Below are 16,569 nucleotides of genomic sequence, written 5' to 3' on the forward strand. Positions count from 1 at the left end.
CTTCTGCTGAGCCATAATGGGAACTCCAATTTATAGTGATTATGTAGAATATTGCTTTAAATAGCTTCTCAGTGGTTGCTTTGGGTGTTGAGGTATACTTGACCTCACACGACTGTGTTTTACCTCTGAGTGGCGTATGGAAATCTTCCCGTTTAGATCCCTCTACCATTTTTCCTTTTAGATGTCATTGTTTGGGGTATGGGTCTTAACATTTTTATTTCCATTGTAACATACAGTTTGGAAAACTCATGAAAAGGAGGATCATCTATTGTACTTACCCATATTTCTGCTCTTTCTGTTTGTTTTTCCTTCCTGATGTTCTTGATTTCTGTTGTCATTTCCTTTCTGTTTGAAGAAATGCCTCTGGCTATTCTTTGAGTCTGTAGTGACACATTCTTTTGGTTTTCATTTGTCTTAGATGTACCATAGCTTTGGAAGCAATTACCTTGATAACTTTTAGTTTGAAAAGTTTGAGATAGAAAAATAAACCTTTAGGTATCTATTACTCAGCTTCATCAGATCAGTTTGTTTGCCATTCCGGGAATTTCATTTGCTTGTTTGTTTAGTAAAAGGAAAGAGCTCTTACTCAGGCATGATACTAAATTACTTTCTAGAATCCTCACAAGAACCTTGTAAGCTAGAGCCGCTCATCCCATTTTACAGATGAGGAAATGGAGGCTTAGAGGAGTTAATAACTTGCCTCAGGTCATACTTTGTATTTACTTGTTTCATTGGAAAGTTTCCTTCTTTATTTCAGAGAGAACCCAAGTATGTTCTGACAGGAATTGTAACAGTTTTGAAGGAGCTTTATGTTTATTATAAAAAGCCTCTTTGTTGATTTTTCTCCCTCTTCCTGGGGGTAAATATTGCCTTGCTGTTTTAGTGGCCCTCCCAGATAGCACATATTTTGTGTTTGTGGCAGAGGTGTGCATTGTCATTAACGGTGAGAAAAGCTGAGGGTTTTTTTTGTTTGTTTTGTTTTTTTTGTCTTTTAGGGCCACACCCGTGGCATATGAAGGTTCCCAGGCTAGGGCTCGAATAAGAGCTGTAGCTGCCGGCCTACACCACAGCCACAGCGACGCCAGATCTGAGCTGTGTCTGCAACCCACACCACAGGTCATGGCAGCGCCAGATCCTTAACCTACTGAGTGAGGCCAGGGATCAAACCTCCGTCCTCATGGATACCAGTCAGATTTGTTTCCGCTGAGCCGCGATGGGAACTCCAAAGCTGAGCTGTTTTGATGAGGGCATTTTAAATTTCAGCCTGTGTCCCTTTTCCTTTTAGCTGTCCATCAATGTCTATGACTACAACTGCCACGTGGACCTGATCCGGCTGCTCCGGCTGGAAGGGGAGCTTACCAAAGTGAGGATGGCCCGCCAGAAGATGAGTGAGATCTTTCCTTTGACCGAAGGTAACACCTCTGCAGTCAGGCTGCTTGTGTAAACACAGAGGGTTGAAAGTGGGACATGATCCTTCTAGAAAATTTAAAGAGAATTTAAAACACATAAGTATAGCGGAGAGAAGAAACTCCATCCCTCAAAGTCAGCGAGTTTTCATTTGTCATCTTTAGTTTTTTGCAAAACATAGTTGTGGTCATGCACTTCTGACTCATGTTTCGAATCCTGATTTCTTTATCCTAACATTATGATAAAACATTTCTATGTAATTAAACTTCCCCTCGTTCCCTGTTTCCCATTCTAGTATTTATATATTTAATCTATTTTCTCAGAAACAGATAATTACAAATGTATTACAATTAAACTTCCACAAATTTTTTTTTTTTTTTTTTTGGTCTTTTTGCCTTTTCTAGGGCTGCTCCCACGGCATATGGAGGTTCCCAGGCCAGGGGTTGAATCAGAGCTGTAGCCGCCAGCCTTCGCTAGAGCCACAGCAACTCAGGATCCGAGCCACATCTGCAACCTACACCACAGCTCCTGGCAACGCCGGATCCTTAACCCACTGAGCAAGGCCAGGGATCGAACCTGCAACCTCATGGTTCCTAGTCTGATTCAGTAACCACTGAGCCACGACGGGAACTCCCTCCACAGTTTTTAATTTATATGTTTCATACCTTATTTGTTCCATGGGAGTTGGCCATTTAGGTTATTTCTACTTATTTGAAATGTTAATTACATTAAGCATCTTTGTAGTTAAATATCCATGACTATACATCATCGATCTTTCAGGGACAAGTCGGAAAACATGGGTCCTAGACTGAGCTCTGTTCCCCTCCCTCCCACAAAGCATACCTGCAGGGTGTAAAAGCTGAAATCAGATTGCCTGGCTCTATGTCTTTCTAGCTGTGTGACCTTAAGCAAAAGTTTCTGCCATGTAGTACGAGGCGTTCTGTGTGCAACACAGAACACGTGCTTGGCATGTTGTAAATGCTTAGGTAGATGCCATTGTTACTAATGTCACTGTCATCTACCTCCTAGGACTGTACTTTGCAAAATACAAAGTGCCCAGGTGCAGGTGCAGGTGTAGGGATATTGTGACTTCAGTGATGTGATTTTATCTGGAAGCATAAACCTTCTGCATGCTTGGTGCAGGTTTTAAGAATTGAATTTCTGTGAAGGGGCTGGGTGGTATGAGGCGGGCTGATGCCTGGTGGTGAGGGGGGCGGTGACGCAGGGGGCGCCGGTGTCTTGCAGAGCTCTGGCTGGAGTGGCTGCACGACGAGATCAGCATGGCTCTGGATGGCCTGGACCGAGAGCACGTGTACGACCTCTTTGAGAAAGCGGTGAAGGATTACATCTGTAAGTCCCCTTCTGGGGTGTCTGGCGGGCTCGTTGGCGTCTCTCTCCGCTGTCATGGATGCAGCTGTGGGGCAGTGCTGCCCGGACAGGAGCATTCGCCCAGCGACTAGCAAGATTTGAGTTCAGTCATTATTGTCATTGTTTGTGGTTTTCAGTCCAGGTATTTGGATTTAAAATACATATAGAAGAAATACTTGAGAAGGAAGAAAGTGAATAAACTCAACCTCAGCACTTCCCTGTCAGGGAAAACTTGCCTGGTATTTCCAAGTGACTAGAAGTTACCTTTCACACATGGAATAGATTTTTCCAAGTTTTGGAGAGAATGCTTCCCCCCCAATATTAAAAAATTTAAACTTTTAATTTTGAAATAATTATAGCTTCATAGGAAATTGCAAATCTGTGTACTTACTTCATCCAGCTTCCCGCCAGTATCTTATGACTGTAGTACAAAATCAACACCAGGAAATGGGCCTTGGCACAGTGTGTGTATGTGTAGTTCTGTGACATTTTATCCCCCCACTGCAGTGAAGATACAGAATCTCCCATCGCCACAGAGACCTCCCTTGTCCACTGGTCTTGACATCGTACCAGTATAGGTGAAGTGGGGACCCCTTACGTCCCTTTAAAGCCCCTTGCCTTCCTCTGTTGATGGTATAAGTCTTTAAATATTTTTGCTACCTACCTTGAGGACTGCATCAGACAGTGCTGTGAACAAAATGGTTTTTTAAAATGTTAAAAAACCGCCCCTTTTAGTTAAATAGCCTTTTCCGCTGTGTGATTTTCCTCACCGCCCTGTGGGCGTCTCCCCCGTGAGAAGCACTGATACTTAGAAGATAGGCTGCCCTAAGGAAGGGAATGTTTCGTGTGCTTTTACCAGTCAAGGTGAATTTATCAAATTTTTACTTTTTATAATCTGAATTATGAAAATAAAAAGGTGTCTTGGGAATATAAAATGATACTAAATGTGCTTTAAAAGCTGTTTTTGGCATTTGCTGGTGGCTTAGTGGGTTAAGGATCTGGTGTTTCTGAGTAGCTTGGGTCACTGCTGTGGTGCAGATTCAGTCCCTGGCCCACGAACTTTTACATGGAGTGGGGGCAGCCAAAAAAAAGGAGAAAGAGAAAGAAAGAGGTGTACTTGAGCCTCTGCTCTGATGCATCCCATGTGGCTGCTAGAATCTCTGACAGTCCTGAATGCATGATGTTCCTGTCTCTCTAATGCTCCTGTTTATACCCCTTTTTCCTGTTGCACAGTCATTGTTCATAGTGCCAGTTCTCTTTCTCCAGGGACCTTTTGCCCTTCCTGGGCTGTGATGCTTTTCCACCCTTTATAGTTCTGCAGTCACTTTGCTGTCAGGCCCCCACTGTCACTGAGTGTTGATGTCACTGTGCCATCACCTTCCACCAGTGCTTCAAGGTTGCTGTGGGTCAGGAGCTGGGTAAATAGGCTTCTGAGCTTACTTCTCATGAGTAGCTTTGAATGGGTACCCAAGGGGTTCTTGGGTTATTTTCAGGAGCTTTAGCGTATGGAAATGGTGGCACTTTTGGCTGCTGCTTAGTTTTAAATGTAATTTGCACATTTGAAGATTCCAGGTGTAGAAGTCCTTATTCCTCAGCACATCCTCAGTTGTGAATTCAGGCTGCCTGGGGGTGTTCAGTATGCCTTTAATAAGTTACGGCTGTGGCCCTCTGCTTCTTCAAAGATTTTGAAAATCAAGATCCTTGGTTTTGGGGGAGGCTTATGCAGAGACCTTGTCCCTGTTTTGGAACCTGGGATCTGATGACACATTCTTTTATTTGCCATAGTCACTGGAGCCCTATACCCTTGGGTTTTCTGAGTTTAAAGTACTGTTCATAATATTATGGATAATTTAAATGTTAGGAAAAGCCATGATATAATCTATCAAAAGTTGCCTTGTCTTAGAGGAGGAGCTGTTTCATAAACACTCTGTAAACTGGACTCATTCTAAGTAAGGGCTTCAGCTCCAAGAGCTAGTTCATTTTCATTTTTGTTTTGCAGCCCATATGTCAGCTCTGTACTGGTGAGTAGAAACAGAGTAGCTAACAAACTTTAGTTCTGGTAACAGGAGTGGTGCTTTTATTTTTGTTCTTTCACTTTGGCTGAAAGGCTTAAAAATGAATCAAGATTTAAAAGTTGAAAAATTTTTGACTTTACAGTTTTTCTAAAGATCGAATCAGATTCATAACTGTTTGCATTGAAATCTGTTCCTGGGTTCCTTCAGTTTTCCTAAGGAAGCTTTATAATCAGGTCCTGGTACATGTTGCCATGTGCCAAGTGCCACGTGTTGTTTATGTAGTCGCATGTCACTGATTATACCTAGTAGGAACATTGTTTAAGATAGGCTTTCTTTTCAGGCTGCACAGTTGGTGCAGGTAAACCAAATGAAGTGCCTGTTGCTGACGCTCTTCCCTTTCTCCTCAAATGAGTGCTTTTTCTGTGGGCTCGTTTCTTTTGTCAGGCGTCAGAACAAAAATTTTGATGTTTGACTGCTTCCTACCCTGAACTAATGGAGCACTTCTCCTTTTTAGGTCCAAACATTTGGCTAGAGTATGGCCAGTATTCAGTCGGCGGGATCGGTCAGAAAGGTGGCCTCGAGAAAGTCCGCTCTGTGTTTGAAAGGGCCCTCTCGTCTGTCGGTTTGCATATGACCAAAGGACTCGCCATCTGGGAGGCCTATCGGGAGTTTGAAAGTGCCATCGTGGAAGCTGCCCGGGTGAGTGCCCACCTCCGTGACCAGCGCTTGCCTTTGACTAGTCAGGGCCGTCTTTGTAAGTGGTCTTGGAAGAACGTATTGAACAAAATGGTCCTCACCAGTCCCTTGGTGGGTGGGCAGTCAAGTAAGTAAAAGCACGAGTCTTTGTGGAATAGCTAGAATGAATTCTTTGACCAAAAATCAGATGACTCTATAAGTTTTTCACTGATGTTTATAAATACTACTCTTGCTGTTTCTGTATAAAAGTACAAGGATAACTAAGTCACTCCCTCCAAAATTGTGTATATGTGTGTTTGTGTGTGTGTGTGTGTGTATGCACATACCTAGATATATATGTATATATCTCTATATCTTGTATCCCGTAGTGACTGAGAGAGATCTGACCCCATCATAATTGCGTTTTCTAGACTAGCTATGATTTGTAGAATTTTACAGTCCCCTCCCAGGGTCCCTTCTCCCGCCATGCATGTGAGCACAGAGCTATTGTTGGTACCCAGTGGAGCCTTTTAATACTTAGGTCATTGGTAAAGTAGCCCAGGCTTTTCTTGAGTGTGTCCTTGTTGAAAAAATGCAGGGTGCCCTCCCCGCCCCGACTTAGCCATCGGGGCTGAGCCTTTGGCTGATGTGTGTGGCTCTCTGTCTAGTGTTGGTCACCACCCTGCATGGACTCCGCTTCCCTCAGTGTTCTTGCACTTTCTGGCCACTCTACCTTCAACTGACAGTCAGTTTCCTTCTCTTCGTTAGCTCCAGAGAGCCTGCAGACACACCCCAATGCCAGCTCCTCCTGGAGTCTTTCCAGAGTCCCTCCCTTCATAACAACAAAACTCAGCCCTGAAACCCAGCTTGAAGCAAAGCCACAGCCCTCTGATACTGTGACACTTTGCTCTCCTCATGCTTACGCTCTACCTCGTTATCGTCGTTTGGCTACATTTCTTAGATTCCTTCTTGATTGCTCCCCATCCTAAACACTTCAGAGAGAGAACATTTACTTTGGAACCTCTTACGCATTTGGCACAGTAACTCATGAATAAGAGGGCCTATGAATTTTTTTAGTGTGAACTAAAAATGTGCTGAACTATTTTTTGAAGTAGGAGGAACCAAAGTTTGTCATTTACTACAAATTTGCTTCTTTAGCCCATAGCTGGCTTCCTTTCCCCTTTTGACCGGGAACAAACCTTTGATTCACAGCTGGAGAAAGTTCACAGTCTCTTCCGGCGACAGTTGGCGATCCCACTCTACGGTAAGAGAAATTGACCTATCAGCAGCCAGCCAGCCTTTCGTGGGACTTAACTCGCTTTGGGGCATGCCACAGGCATCTCATTATCAGGGCATCTTGTTGTATTGTCATTGGACAGTGTCAGTGTGGACAAGCCCCTAGGTAGAAACATACCCTGAATTGTTACTGTTAAGAGGGTAGTGAGGGTCAGAGGCAGGACTGAAAGCCGATGTCCTGCCTCCCAGTTTCCTGCATTAAAGACATTGTGGGGAGGCAGAGATAGGGTCTCTGAAAGGAACAGGGAAACTGACCCCCTGTATTTTCTGGGGAAGCCTTATTGAATAAGAGTTGCATTACGAGCATTTTGGGGAGTAACCTCCATATGAGGCGGGGTTTACATGGGCTTATATCTGTGGAGGTTGTTTGGTTGAGGAGCATGGTCGGTTGGAAGTGTTCCTATCTGAGTTTCTTGGGGATTTGGGAAAGATTCTCCTTTTGGGTGAATGTATTTCGGCAAGCAAGCCTTTGAGCTTGAACATGACCAGCCCTGGAAGGATTTTCCCGAGCTTGGGAAGAGTTGGGTGCTACCACCTTGTTTATTCCCTGGGTGTGGTTATGCATTGCACACCCTCACAACCTCTGGGCAGCTTTACTTGAGCCCAGGTGTTCTTTTTTAACTTCATGATTTATTTGGATTTGATTTGACAGATTAGGAAGTAGCTCTCCATGCCATGGGTTAAGAATCCAACTGCAATGGCTCAAGTCACTGTGGAGGTGCAGGTTCTATCCCTGGCCCCAGTGCAGTGGGTTGAAGGATCCAGCATTGCCACAGCTGTGGCTTGGATTCAGTCCCTGGCCCAGAAACTTCCACATGCCAAGGGTGTGTGTGTGTGGTGAGTGGAGCATGAACTTGAGCCAGTCTGCCTGGGTTCAAAGCCCTGCTCTACTGAACCGTAGACAGCTGATGTAACCCTCTGCTTGTGTTCCCTCAACTGCAAGATGGAAATCAGAGTAGCTGCCTCATGGAGTTTTGAGGATCAAATGTGTTAATGGGTGTGCAGTGTTAGAACATAGGAAGCAGTAGGTAAGTGTTGTTAAAGCGTTGCTATCAGTTTCATGTACTCTGTTTGATTAGTTGGTAGGGCTGCCCTGGGACAGTGCAGAGACAGAGTGTAAGGCCAAGTCAAGGCTCAGCAGAAGAGCTCAGGGTTTGATCAGTAAGGGCCCTATGTCCACAGATGTGGGGGAGGGGTCAGTGGCACCCTAGTCTCATGGTTTATCTGTGTTTGAGTTGATAAAACCCAAGGGCAAGACCCATGGGGCTGCATCTATCTCTCAATAGATATGGAGGCAACATTTGCAGAGTATGAAGAATGGTCAGAAGACCCCATACCAGAGTCAGTAATTCAGAACTATAACAAAGCACTACAGCAGCTGGAGAAATATAAACCCTATGAAGAAGCACTGGTGAGTGTTGGCCTCATTTATAGTAAACTCCTCTCTACAGACTTTTCCCTAATCGAAAATTGCAACTAAAACAGTACCTTTAACATTTGTTTTATTGTGAAGTGTGTAGAGTGTATAAATGTGTACATTCAGTTTACGTCCTAATAATAAAGTGAACATCCATGTACCTACCACCCAGGTTAAGAAATAGAGCATTGCCAGTACCTTAGAAGTCTCCTATGTGCCCCTCTCCGATTGCCTCCTCCTCCCTCTCCCGAGAGGTAATCACTTTCCTGACTTTTGTGATAATCATTCCCTTGCTTTTCTTTATAGTTTTACAACTGTTGAACGTACCCTTAATTAATACATTGTTTAATGTTGCTTGTTTTTGAACTTTTATAAATGGAATCATACTGTATATTTTCTTTCATTCAACATGTTTTTGGGTTTTATACATGTTGATAAGTATAGATACAGTCCATTTGTTTTCACCTCTGTAAAGTTGTCTGTGCATAAACAGTGTATTTATCCATGTTTGTAGCTAGTTGGGTTGTTTCGCATGAAAAGAATCTGCTACAAACAGGAAGTGAATTGCTGGATCGTAGGGGTCATGCGGAACTGTTTTCCAGGTTATCAGTTGCTACTCCTGTCAGCAGATCTTGAGTGTTCTCATTGCTCTTACCAACCTGGGATATTGACAAACTTAAATTTTAGCCAATTTGAATCTGAAATCATAGTTTTAATTTGCATTTCCCTCATTACTAATGAGCATCTTTCCACACCTATTGGCTCTTCAATTTTTTTTTTTAAGTGCCTATTAAAGTCTGACTCATTTTTTCTTTTTTTTGTCTTTTTCCTAATTGATTTGTAGATCCCTGGGTTTTAATCCATACTTTAGTGTGTATTGCAAATTGTTCCTCTCAAGTTTGTGGCTTGTCTTTTCAGTTTCTCGGTGGCATCTTTTGATGACCAGTTGTTGATTTTAATCTAATTGGATTTATCATTCTTTCCCTTATAATTTGTGCTTATGGGATCTCTTCATGCTCCCAGGTCACTAATATCCTTAGTTCTGAGTTTATAGTTTTGTCTTTCATGTGTAGTTTTCATCTGAAATCGGTCTTTGGGTATGGTCTGAGGCAGGGTCCAGTTTTGTTTTTCTCTGTGGAGAAGCAGTTGTTCCAGTGATGATTTTGATAATTCCCTCCTCTTCTTACTCAACATGTTATCCCACATTTGTCATGGATTAGCTGTCCATTTCTGTGTGGGTCTATTTTTGGGTTCTCTATTCTGCCCCACTGGTTTATATTATACTGTCATGATGATGGTTTTATAATTAAGTTTTGATCTTTGGTAGCATGAGTCCCATCCACATTGTTCTTGAAGAGGGTTCTGGCTTTCTTTAGCTCTTAATACTTTCATTAAATTTAGAATCAGCATTTCAGGTTCTACCAAAAAAAAAAAAACCTATTGATTTTTTAAATTAGAATTGCATTGGATCTGTAGATCAGTTTAGGGAAGAATTTATATCTTTTAAATATTGAATCTTCCAATATATGAACATGGTATAGGCCTCTGTTATTTAGGTCTTGTTTTTCCTTTCTTGTTTTTTGATCTTGCCTGCGGCATGCAGGGGTTCCTGGGTTAGGGATTGAACCCGTGCCACAGCTCTGGACCCAAGCCACAGCAGTAACAATGCCAGATCCTTTAACCACCAGACCACCGGAGAACTCCTAGGTCTTATCTTTCTGTAGAGTTTTATAAATTTATCCAATGTCTTAAACACATTTTTAGATATATTTTTAAGTGTTTTGATGCTATTATAAATGGTATCTTTTTAAAGATTTTCTTATTGTTTGTTCCTGATATGTATAATGTGGTTTTTAATATTAATTTTTCATCAAACTTGCTAAATCCTTATTAATATTAATACTTGATAGATTTTGGGGAAATTTCCTGGGTTGACATACACACACAATTATTATTTGTAAATGGCATCTATTCCCCTTTCTTGGTCTTAAAATACTTTTAACTTCATTTACCACTCCTCAGACTTCTTGTGTTTTCTTGAATTTCTTGTCTTTTAGTTGACCCATAAGACATCATTGTTAATGGGGCATTATACACTCCCTATTTGGCTACATTTACTGCATGCATTTCTCACTTTCTTTCTCTTCCTTCCTTCTTGCATCCTAGATCTTCTATATAGACTTACTTTTCTTTAGCTCAGAGTCTACCTTTTAGTGTCTCCTGCACTGGCTATTTGCTGGTAACCAACTTTTTCAGTTTTTGTTTGGTCGAAAGGGTCTTTACTTTGCTCTCCTTGAGCGTTAATTCCTCAGGGTATAGAATTCTAGACTGTCAGTTCTGTTCTTAGCAGTTAGATCTTTCTGTCTTCTGGGTCTGTGGCTGTTGAAGAGTCATCTGTCTGACTCTTGCTTTTTTGAAGGAAATCTGTATTTGTTCTCTGGCTGATTTTAAGAGAGCTCATTGGTTTGGTTTAATGTCTGGTGATTTTGTTGATGTAGATTTCTTTGTATTTGTCTTACTTGAGATTTGTAGGGCTTTCTGACTTGGTTTTTGGTATCTTTCATGGCATGGTGAGTGAGAACACAGACTTTAAGAGCTGGGCTCCCTCAAGTTTGAATTTTAGCTTTGGGCTAGGTGACTTAGTTGCCTCAAATTTAAGATGGAGATTGAAATGATATCCGCCTCCTAAGATTGTTGTAAAGATCAAATTCTTCATAATACTATATCTTAAACCAGCAAAAACAACCTTCCCATAGCTTAATCACTTTCACTTTAGATTTTGTCTGTAGTATTTCTTGTTTCTTTGCCAGTTTGTTGTTGATTTGCAAGTAGATGTTTTTTGTATTCATTATAGCACTTGTAGTTGTTTCCAGTGGCACAGTGTATCTGGGTAACTTGTCATTATTAGTAGAAAATGAGGCTCTATGACATTATCTATGTTCAGAGCACATGCACTCTCTTGCTGGCCTGCATGTGCTCCCTCTCCCCTTTTCACATGTAAATGGTTGGTATTTAGTTGTATTTCACAAAGCCTCATCATGAAATCCTTAGCCAGCTGAATTTTGTTTTGATCATAGGTACTGTGTGGCTGAGGAGAAAACAGGTTGAATAAGAGGATTTTGTCTAAAAAGAATTTGGATGGTAAACCTGGAGCATAGTCTCTTCCATCTCTGGCACGTACCTGTGCTCTTGCTACTTGGAATGACAAACCCAAAATGGTACAAGGCACTGAATCACTCAAGTGGGTTGTGTTTACCCAACTCAGTGGGCCAAGAAAGTGACATCTGTTTTGGAAGTCATTGCTAGCAGTGGTCATTGGCAAAGGTGCATATCTCATTCAGTACCCGAATGATGGTCTCCCAATCTCTTTAAATTCCCCGTGGCCTCAGGATGGATTTAGAAAAGGGTTTATGGAGCCCTTTCTTTTTTTTGCTGTGAAGAGGCACTGTGGACTCTGGTTCTGCCCATCAAATTGTAGACCTGATGTGCGGAGATTCTCAGATGGGGATGGTTGATTCTTATCTTGGCCAAAATTTAATATGAAGATCTGTGTGCTTTCTGACAGTGTCACATAGCTCATTCCTACTTCATTGCGATTCTCCTTTGCCTCAGTTGCAAGCAGAAGCACCCCGGCTGGCCGAATATCAAGCATACATCGATTTTGAGATGAAAATTGGTGATCCTGCCCGCATTCAGCTGATCTTTGAGCGCGCCCTGGTGGAGAACTGTCTTGTCCCAGACTTATGGATCCGTTACAGTCAGTACCTAGTAAGATGACCCACCTGTTCTAATCTCACTTAACTTTATTTTTACCATTTTAGATTCTCCTTAATGAAAAATCAGAAAGCATGCCAGGAGTTGGCTGCATGCTCCTTCTGTCTGCTCATCTCACTAAGGAAGTCAGGATCCTAATGATTTCAGTTATTTTAAACTGATCACTGACTAAAAATTTTTTTGCTTAGTCTTACTATTGAGGACTTTATAACACATTAATTTTTCTTTTCAGTTTTTTTTTGATGGAAAAATGTGAACACATAAATGTAGACAGATTAGTAAAATGGAGCAACAAATAATCATTGCCCAGGTTCAACACACCTGTGGCACTAGTCTAGTTTCATCTAATTCTTATGAGTTTTACCTATTTCCTTACCTATTTCCCCTTTTTCATGTTGTTTTGAAGCAAATCCAGAAATCACTTTGAGATGGTAAATATTTCAGTACATATGTATAAAACATTTGAATTGGGATCCAAACGAGATCCATTCATTAGGATTAGCTGATGTCTCTTAAAGCTCTTGGATTTGTAGGTTCCCCTCCCACCTCTCTTTCCCTGCTTCTCTAAGCTCCTTTGCAGTTTCTTTTAAGAAAAGTTCTTTTGTTGATTGGTTGTGCTGGAAATGTCTTGTGGATGGTGAAGTCTTAAAATTTTCTCTCCTGACCCTGGCATTCTTTGTCATAGGATCGGCAGCTGAAAGTAAAGGATTTGGTATTATCAGTACACAGTCGTGCTGTTAGAAACTGCCCCTGGACAGTTGCCCTGTGGAGTCGGTACCTCTTGGCCATGGAAAGGCATGGAGTTGATCATCGAGGGATTTCGGGTGCGATTTTTTTTTTGGGGGGGGCGTCTTTTTAGGGCCACAACATATGGAGGTTCCCAGGCTAGGGGCTGAATTGGAGCTGTAGCTGCTGGCCTACACCACAGCCACAGCAACGCCAGATCCGAGCCACGTCTGCAACTTACACCACAGCTCACAGCAATGCCAGATCCTTAACTCACTGAGTGAGGCCAGGGATCAAACCTGTGTTGGATGCTAGTCAGGTTAGTTTTCCATTGAGCCACAATGGGAACTCTGGGTGCGAATGTTTTTATGGGAAGAGTTCTAAGCTTTTTGTCCCAAGTCAGAAACAGCGATCTGCGATGGCGTCACTAAACCAGCATTCCCCGTGGGGGTTACTTTGGGATATCGGATATTAGTGACAAAAGGGCTTTTTAATGTCTTAATATTTATTTACTGTAATTTTTAAGGGAGTCCTGGTCTTTTCCCCAACTTACTTGACCTGAAACAAGTCAATTCAATTTTCCAGTGCTGTAGTAGCTTTTCTTTTAAACACTTCTCTTTAGCTCATTTCATTTTGTTGCATCCTATTATTGTTATTATCATCATTATTTAAGCCATATAGTATTTTATGGTCAGAGGTTTTTAAAATCTTGATAACTTTATATTAGCTTCTTTTTTGAATTGGCAACAAATCCTGGCTTTTTCTTCTACTCCAGTGACCTTCGAGAAAGCTTTGAGTGCTGGCTTCATTCAGGCCACTGATTACGTGGAGATTTGGCAGGCGTACCTTGACTACCTGAGGAGAAGGGTTGATTTCAAACAAGGTATTGAGTTCACGTGTATCATATCTTTTGTTGAGATGTTCCAGTTGCCCAAGTATCTCGTGATGGGGCTAGTGATGTAGACCAGCCATTGGTAACTTTTTATGTCTGTAACAAGTCACACTGTGCTTAGCAAGGAAGAAAGTAATGGTCCTTACGTTTCATGCTGGTTCCTGTCAACCTCTTTAGTATTGTTTATTTCTTCTCTCCCTTCTGTGTGTCCTAAATAGTTCTTTATGTAGGACTGCTGTGTTTCCTTCATTTAAAAAAAAATACTTAATTTTTTTATTATCATTTTTTGACTGTGACCTTGGCATATGGCAGTTCCGGGGCCAGGGATCAAACTCACACCACAGCAGCATCCAGAGCCACAGCAGTGACGATACTGAATCCTTAATCCACGGCACCACAGGAGAACTCCAGGACTGCCATGTTGCTTGTAAATCCTTGAGCCTCCATAGGAGCCCTTGCCTTCCTCCCCTCTCTCAGAAAGAAAGCGCACCCAGAACCCCCATCTCACTGGTACTTGGGCTCTCTGCTGGCTTAGGGAGGCCCCCACTCTGCCATGGTCCCACACGCAATGTCCTTGTCACCCTTGTCCTTGTACTCTCTGTGATGTGCTATGTTCCTGCGTCTTCTCCCTCACATGTGATGAGGGCAGGGACTGGCAGATGTATTTCTGTGTCCTGAGCATGGTGGCAGGTGTGTCACAGGCTCCGGGGAGTTTCAGATGTAGGATTAAAACAAAAAAGACGCAGCCTGTGGTTCTAGCGCTGAACCTCTTGTACATTTTCTCACAGACTCCAGTAAAGAGCTAGAGGAGCTGCGGTCGGCGTTCGCCCGCGCTTTGGAGTACCTGAAACAGGAGGTAGAAGAGCGTAAGTGGGCCCTTCCTGCCTCATTTGTGTGCTTCCTATTCTGGTTGACGTGCCTTTTCAGTCAGAGGCAGTTTGTGTCTCGGTTGCTTTCTAACTTTGTTTATTTTTGCTCTTTAAGGTTTCAATGAGAGTGGAGACCCAAGCTGCCTGATCATGCAGAACTGGGCTCGGATTGAGGTGAATGTTTTTGACAGATTGTCAGTTTCATCCAGCCTTAAGGGGCCTTTGTCTCATCGTGTGGCTGAAGCCGGCTTGGCATCCCGGGTGACGGTCCAGGGCCTGTAAAGATTACAGGTGTTATTTACCTGGCTTGCCGCACATTCGTTTGTATCTTTGGGAGAATCCTGGCTCCCAGCTCGAAGGCTCAGCAGCTGTCCAAGTGCCAGGCTCTCGCTCGTGTGTTTACTCTTCCCTTCCCGCCTCACCTGCACCCTCACTCATACCTCCCCCTCGTGCACCCGGCCTGAGCTGTTCGCCAGGCCCTCCACTGTGTGCCGGTGGGGAAGATGGACCCCATCCTTGTGCTAGTTAGGTTTTAGTGCAGTCTAATGACAGATAATTAGAGGATGCGATGAGTTGAATGTTGTTGTGGGACCAAGGACCCTGAGGTAAAGAAGACATGGACCGCCCTTGATCAGCTCATGGGACTGTAAAATCTGATGTTTTCTTCTCTTGACAGCGAGTCGGTCAAAGAGACACATGGCAGGTAGTTTGTATTGAAATCATTTTAAAAATGCAGCCACAGAGGCTCAGAGTTTTAAGAGCCAGCATTCGTTCCTCCATCAGTCTTTCTTTCTCTGCCTTGCCCTTCAAATTAAACTCTTACAGTTAAGCTTGATAAAAATAAAAACCAAATGCCTGGCCAGTACTGTCATAAATGCCTCTGGGCCCTGGTGCTTGGTTCTTAAGGCGAACATGGGCAAACAGCTTGTGGCTGCAGAAAGGTTCATGTGCTTGCAGTGGGCCGTTAGCAGGTGGGGCGGCCTGGGAATGTTCTGGGGGTTCACACGTCTGTCTGAAGTCTGTTTCGTAATGGCTGTCCACATCGTAAGGTCTGAGCCCTATCCTCACTTGGTCTGCTAATGTGTTGTAGGCTCGCCTGTGCAATAACATGCAGAAAGCCCGAGAGCTCTGGGACAGCATTATGACCAAAGGAAACGCCAAGTATGCCAACATGTGGCTTGAGTATTACAACCTGGAAAGGTAACCGACCTGGCGGGGAGTTGGGTGGGGAGGTGCTGCTTGTCAGTCCCCAAGACTCCTGCCAGCCCAGGCTTGTTCCTGTCAACACGCTGCCTCCCTTTGTCATCCCGTCCCCTTAGTGGCGGGGGTTTATTGTGCGGGGCTGTGGAGAAACAGACACAATAGTCTGTGCCTGGATTCCTCTGAAAGGCAGGCTGTACTTTCAGTTTGTTATTTTGGTTGGTTTTGATTTTTTAAACATGATGTTTCATTTGACATTTGGGGGAGTTGTTTAGATTTTATATTTGCTTTGTCTATAAAATTAGAAAATACTAAACAGGAAAGAGGAAAAAACCCAAATTATCAGCAACGGCATACCTGTATGTAACCACCATTAGTTGATGGTTTGGGTATTTTGAGATGTTCCTATGCTAAATTAAATAAAAAACGACAATGCATTTATAATTATAAATCCCTAAAATTATTTTATTTCATTTTATTGTATTTTTTGTCTTTGTCTCTTTAGGGCCACACTCGCGGCACATGGAGGTTCCCAGGCTAGGGGTCAAATCAGAGCCGTAGCCACCGGCCTGTGCCAGAGCCACAGCCACACATGATCTGAGCCGCATCTGTGACCTACACCACAGCTCACAGCAACGCCAGAGCCTTAACCCACTGAGCAAGGCCAGGGATCGAACCCGTGTCTTCATGTATGCTAGTCAGGTTCGTTAACCACTGAGCCATGATGAGAACTCCTCTAAAATTATTTTAAATAATACTTACAACATAGATAAAATATAGGGAAAATATAAAGCATATGACCACCTTTTTAATTCAGTACGTCTTGGATATTGCATGTCAATAAATATATTTCTTTTTCTGTTGTGAATATTTTTTTCCCTTAGAAAAATAATGTGTGCTCAAATTAAAATAGTTGAAATGTTTACAAAA

At 42.7% G+C, this 16,569-nt stretch overlaps 1 protein-coding gene across 2 annotated transcripts in view; it reads left to right on the top strand.

Annotated features, from left to right (window-relative positions):
- SART3 (squamous cell carcinoma antigen recognized by T-cells 3) overlaps positions 1 to 16,569 on the top strand; it is a 36,241-nt gene that overhangs the window by 9,927 nt on the left and 9,745 nt on the right. Inside the window, exons 2-12 of one of the 2 annotated variants that reach the window (XM_005670755.3) lie at positions 1,286 to 1,412; positions 2,653 to 2,757; positions 5,305 to 5,489; positions 6,624 to 6,729; positions 8,048 to 8,172; positions 11,791 to 11,946; positions 12,638 to 12,776; positions 13,454 to 13,561; positions 14,359 to 14,436; positions 14,555 to 14,613; positions 15,530 to 15,639. In XM_005670755.3, coding sequence (XP_005670812.2) covers positions 1,286 to 1,412; positions 2,653 to 2,757; positions 5,305 to 5,489; positions 6,624 to 6,729; positions 8,048 to 8,172; positions 11,791 to 11,946; positions 12,638 to 12,776; positions 13,454 to 13,561; positions 14,359 to 14,436; positions 14,555 to 14,613; positions 15,530 to 15,639 — 1,298 coding nt within the window. The remainder of the gene's footprint in view (positions 1 to 1,285; positions 1,413 to 2,652; positions 2,758 to 5,304; positions 5,490 to 6,623; positions 6,730 to 8,047; positions 8,173 to 11,790; positions 11,947 to 12,637; positions 12,777 to 13,453; positions 13,562 to 14,358; positions 14,437 to 14,554; positions 14,614 to 15,529; positions 15,640 to 16,569) is intronic. The other variant, XM_001926685.6, reaches the window with a different exon arrangement.

The sequence above is a fragment of the Sus scrofa genome, chromosome 14 (assembly GCF_000003025.6).
Source record: "Sus scrofa isolate TJ Tabasco breed Duroc chromosome 14, Sscrofa11.1, whole genome shotgun sequence".
NCBI lineage: Eukaryota > Metazoa > Chordata > Mammalia > Artiodactyla > Suidae > Sus > Sus scrofa.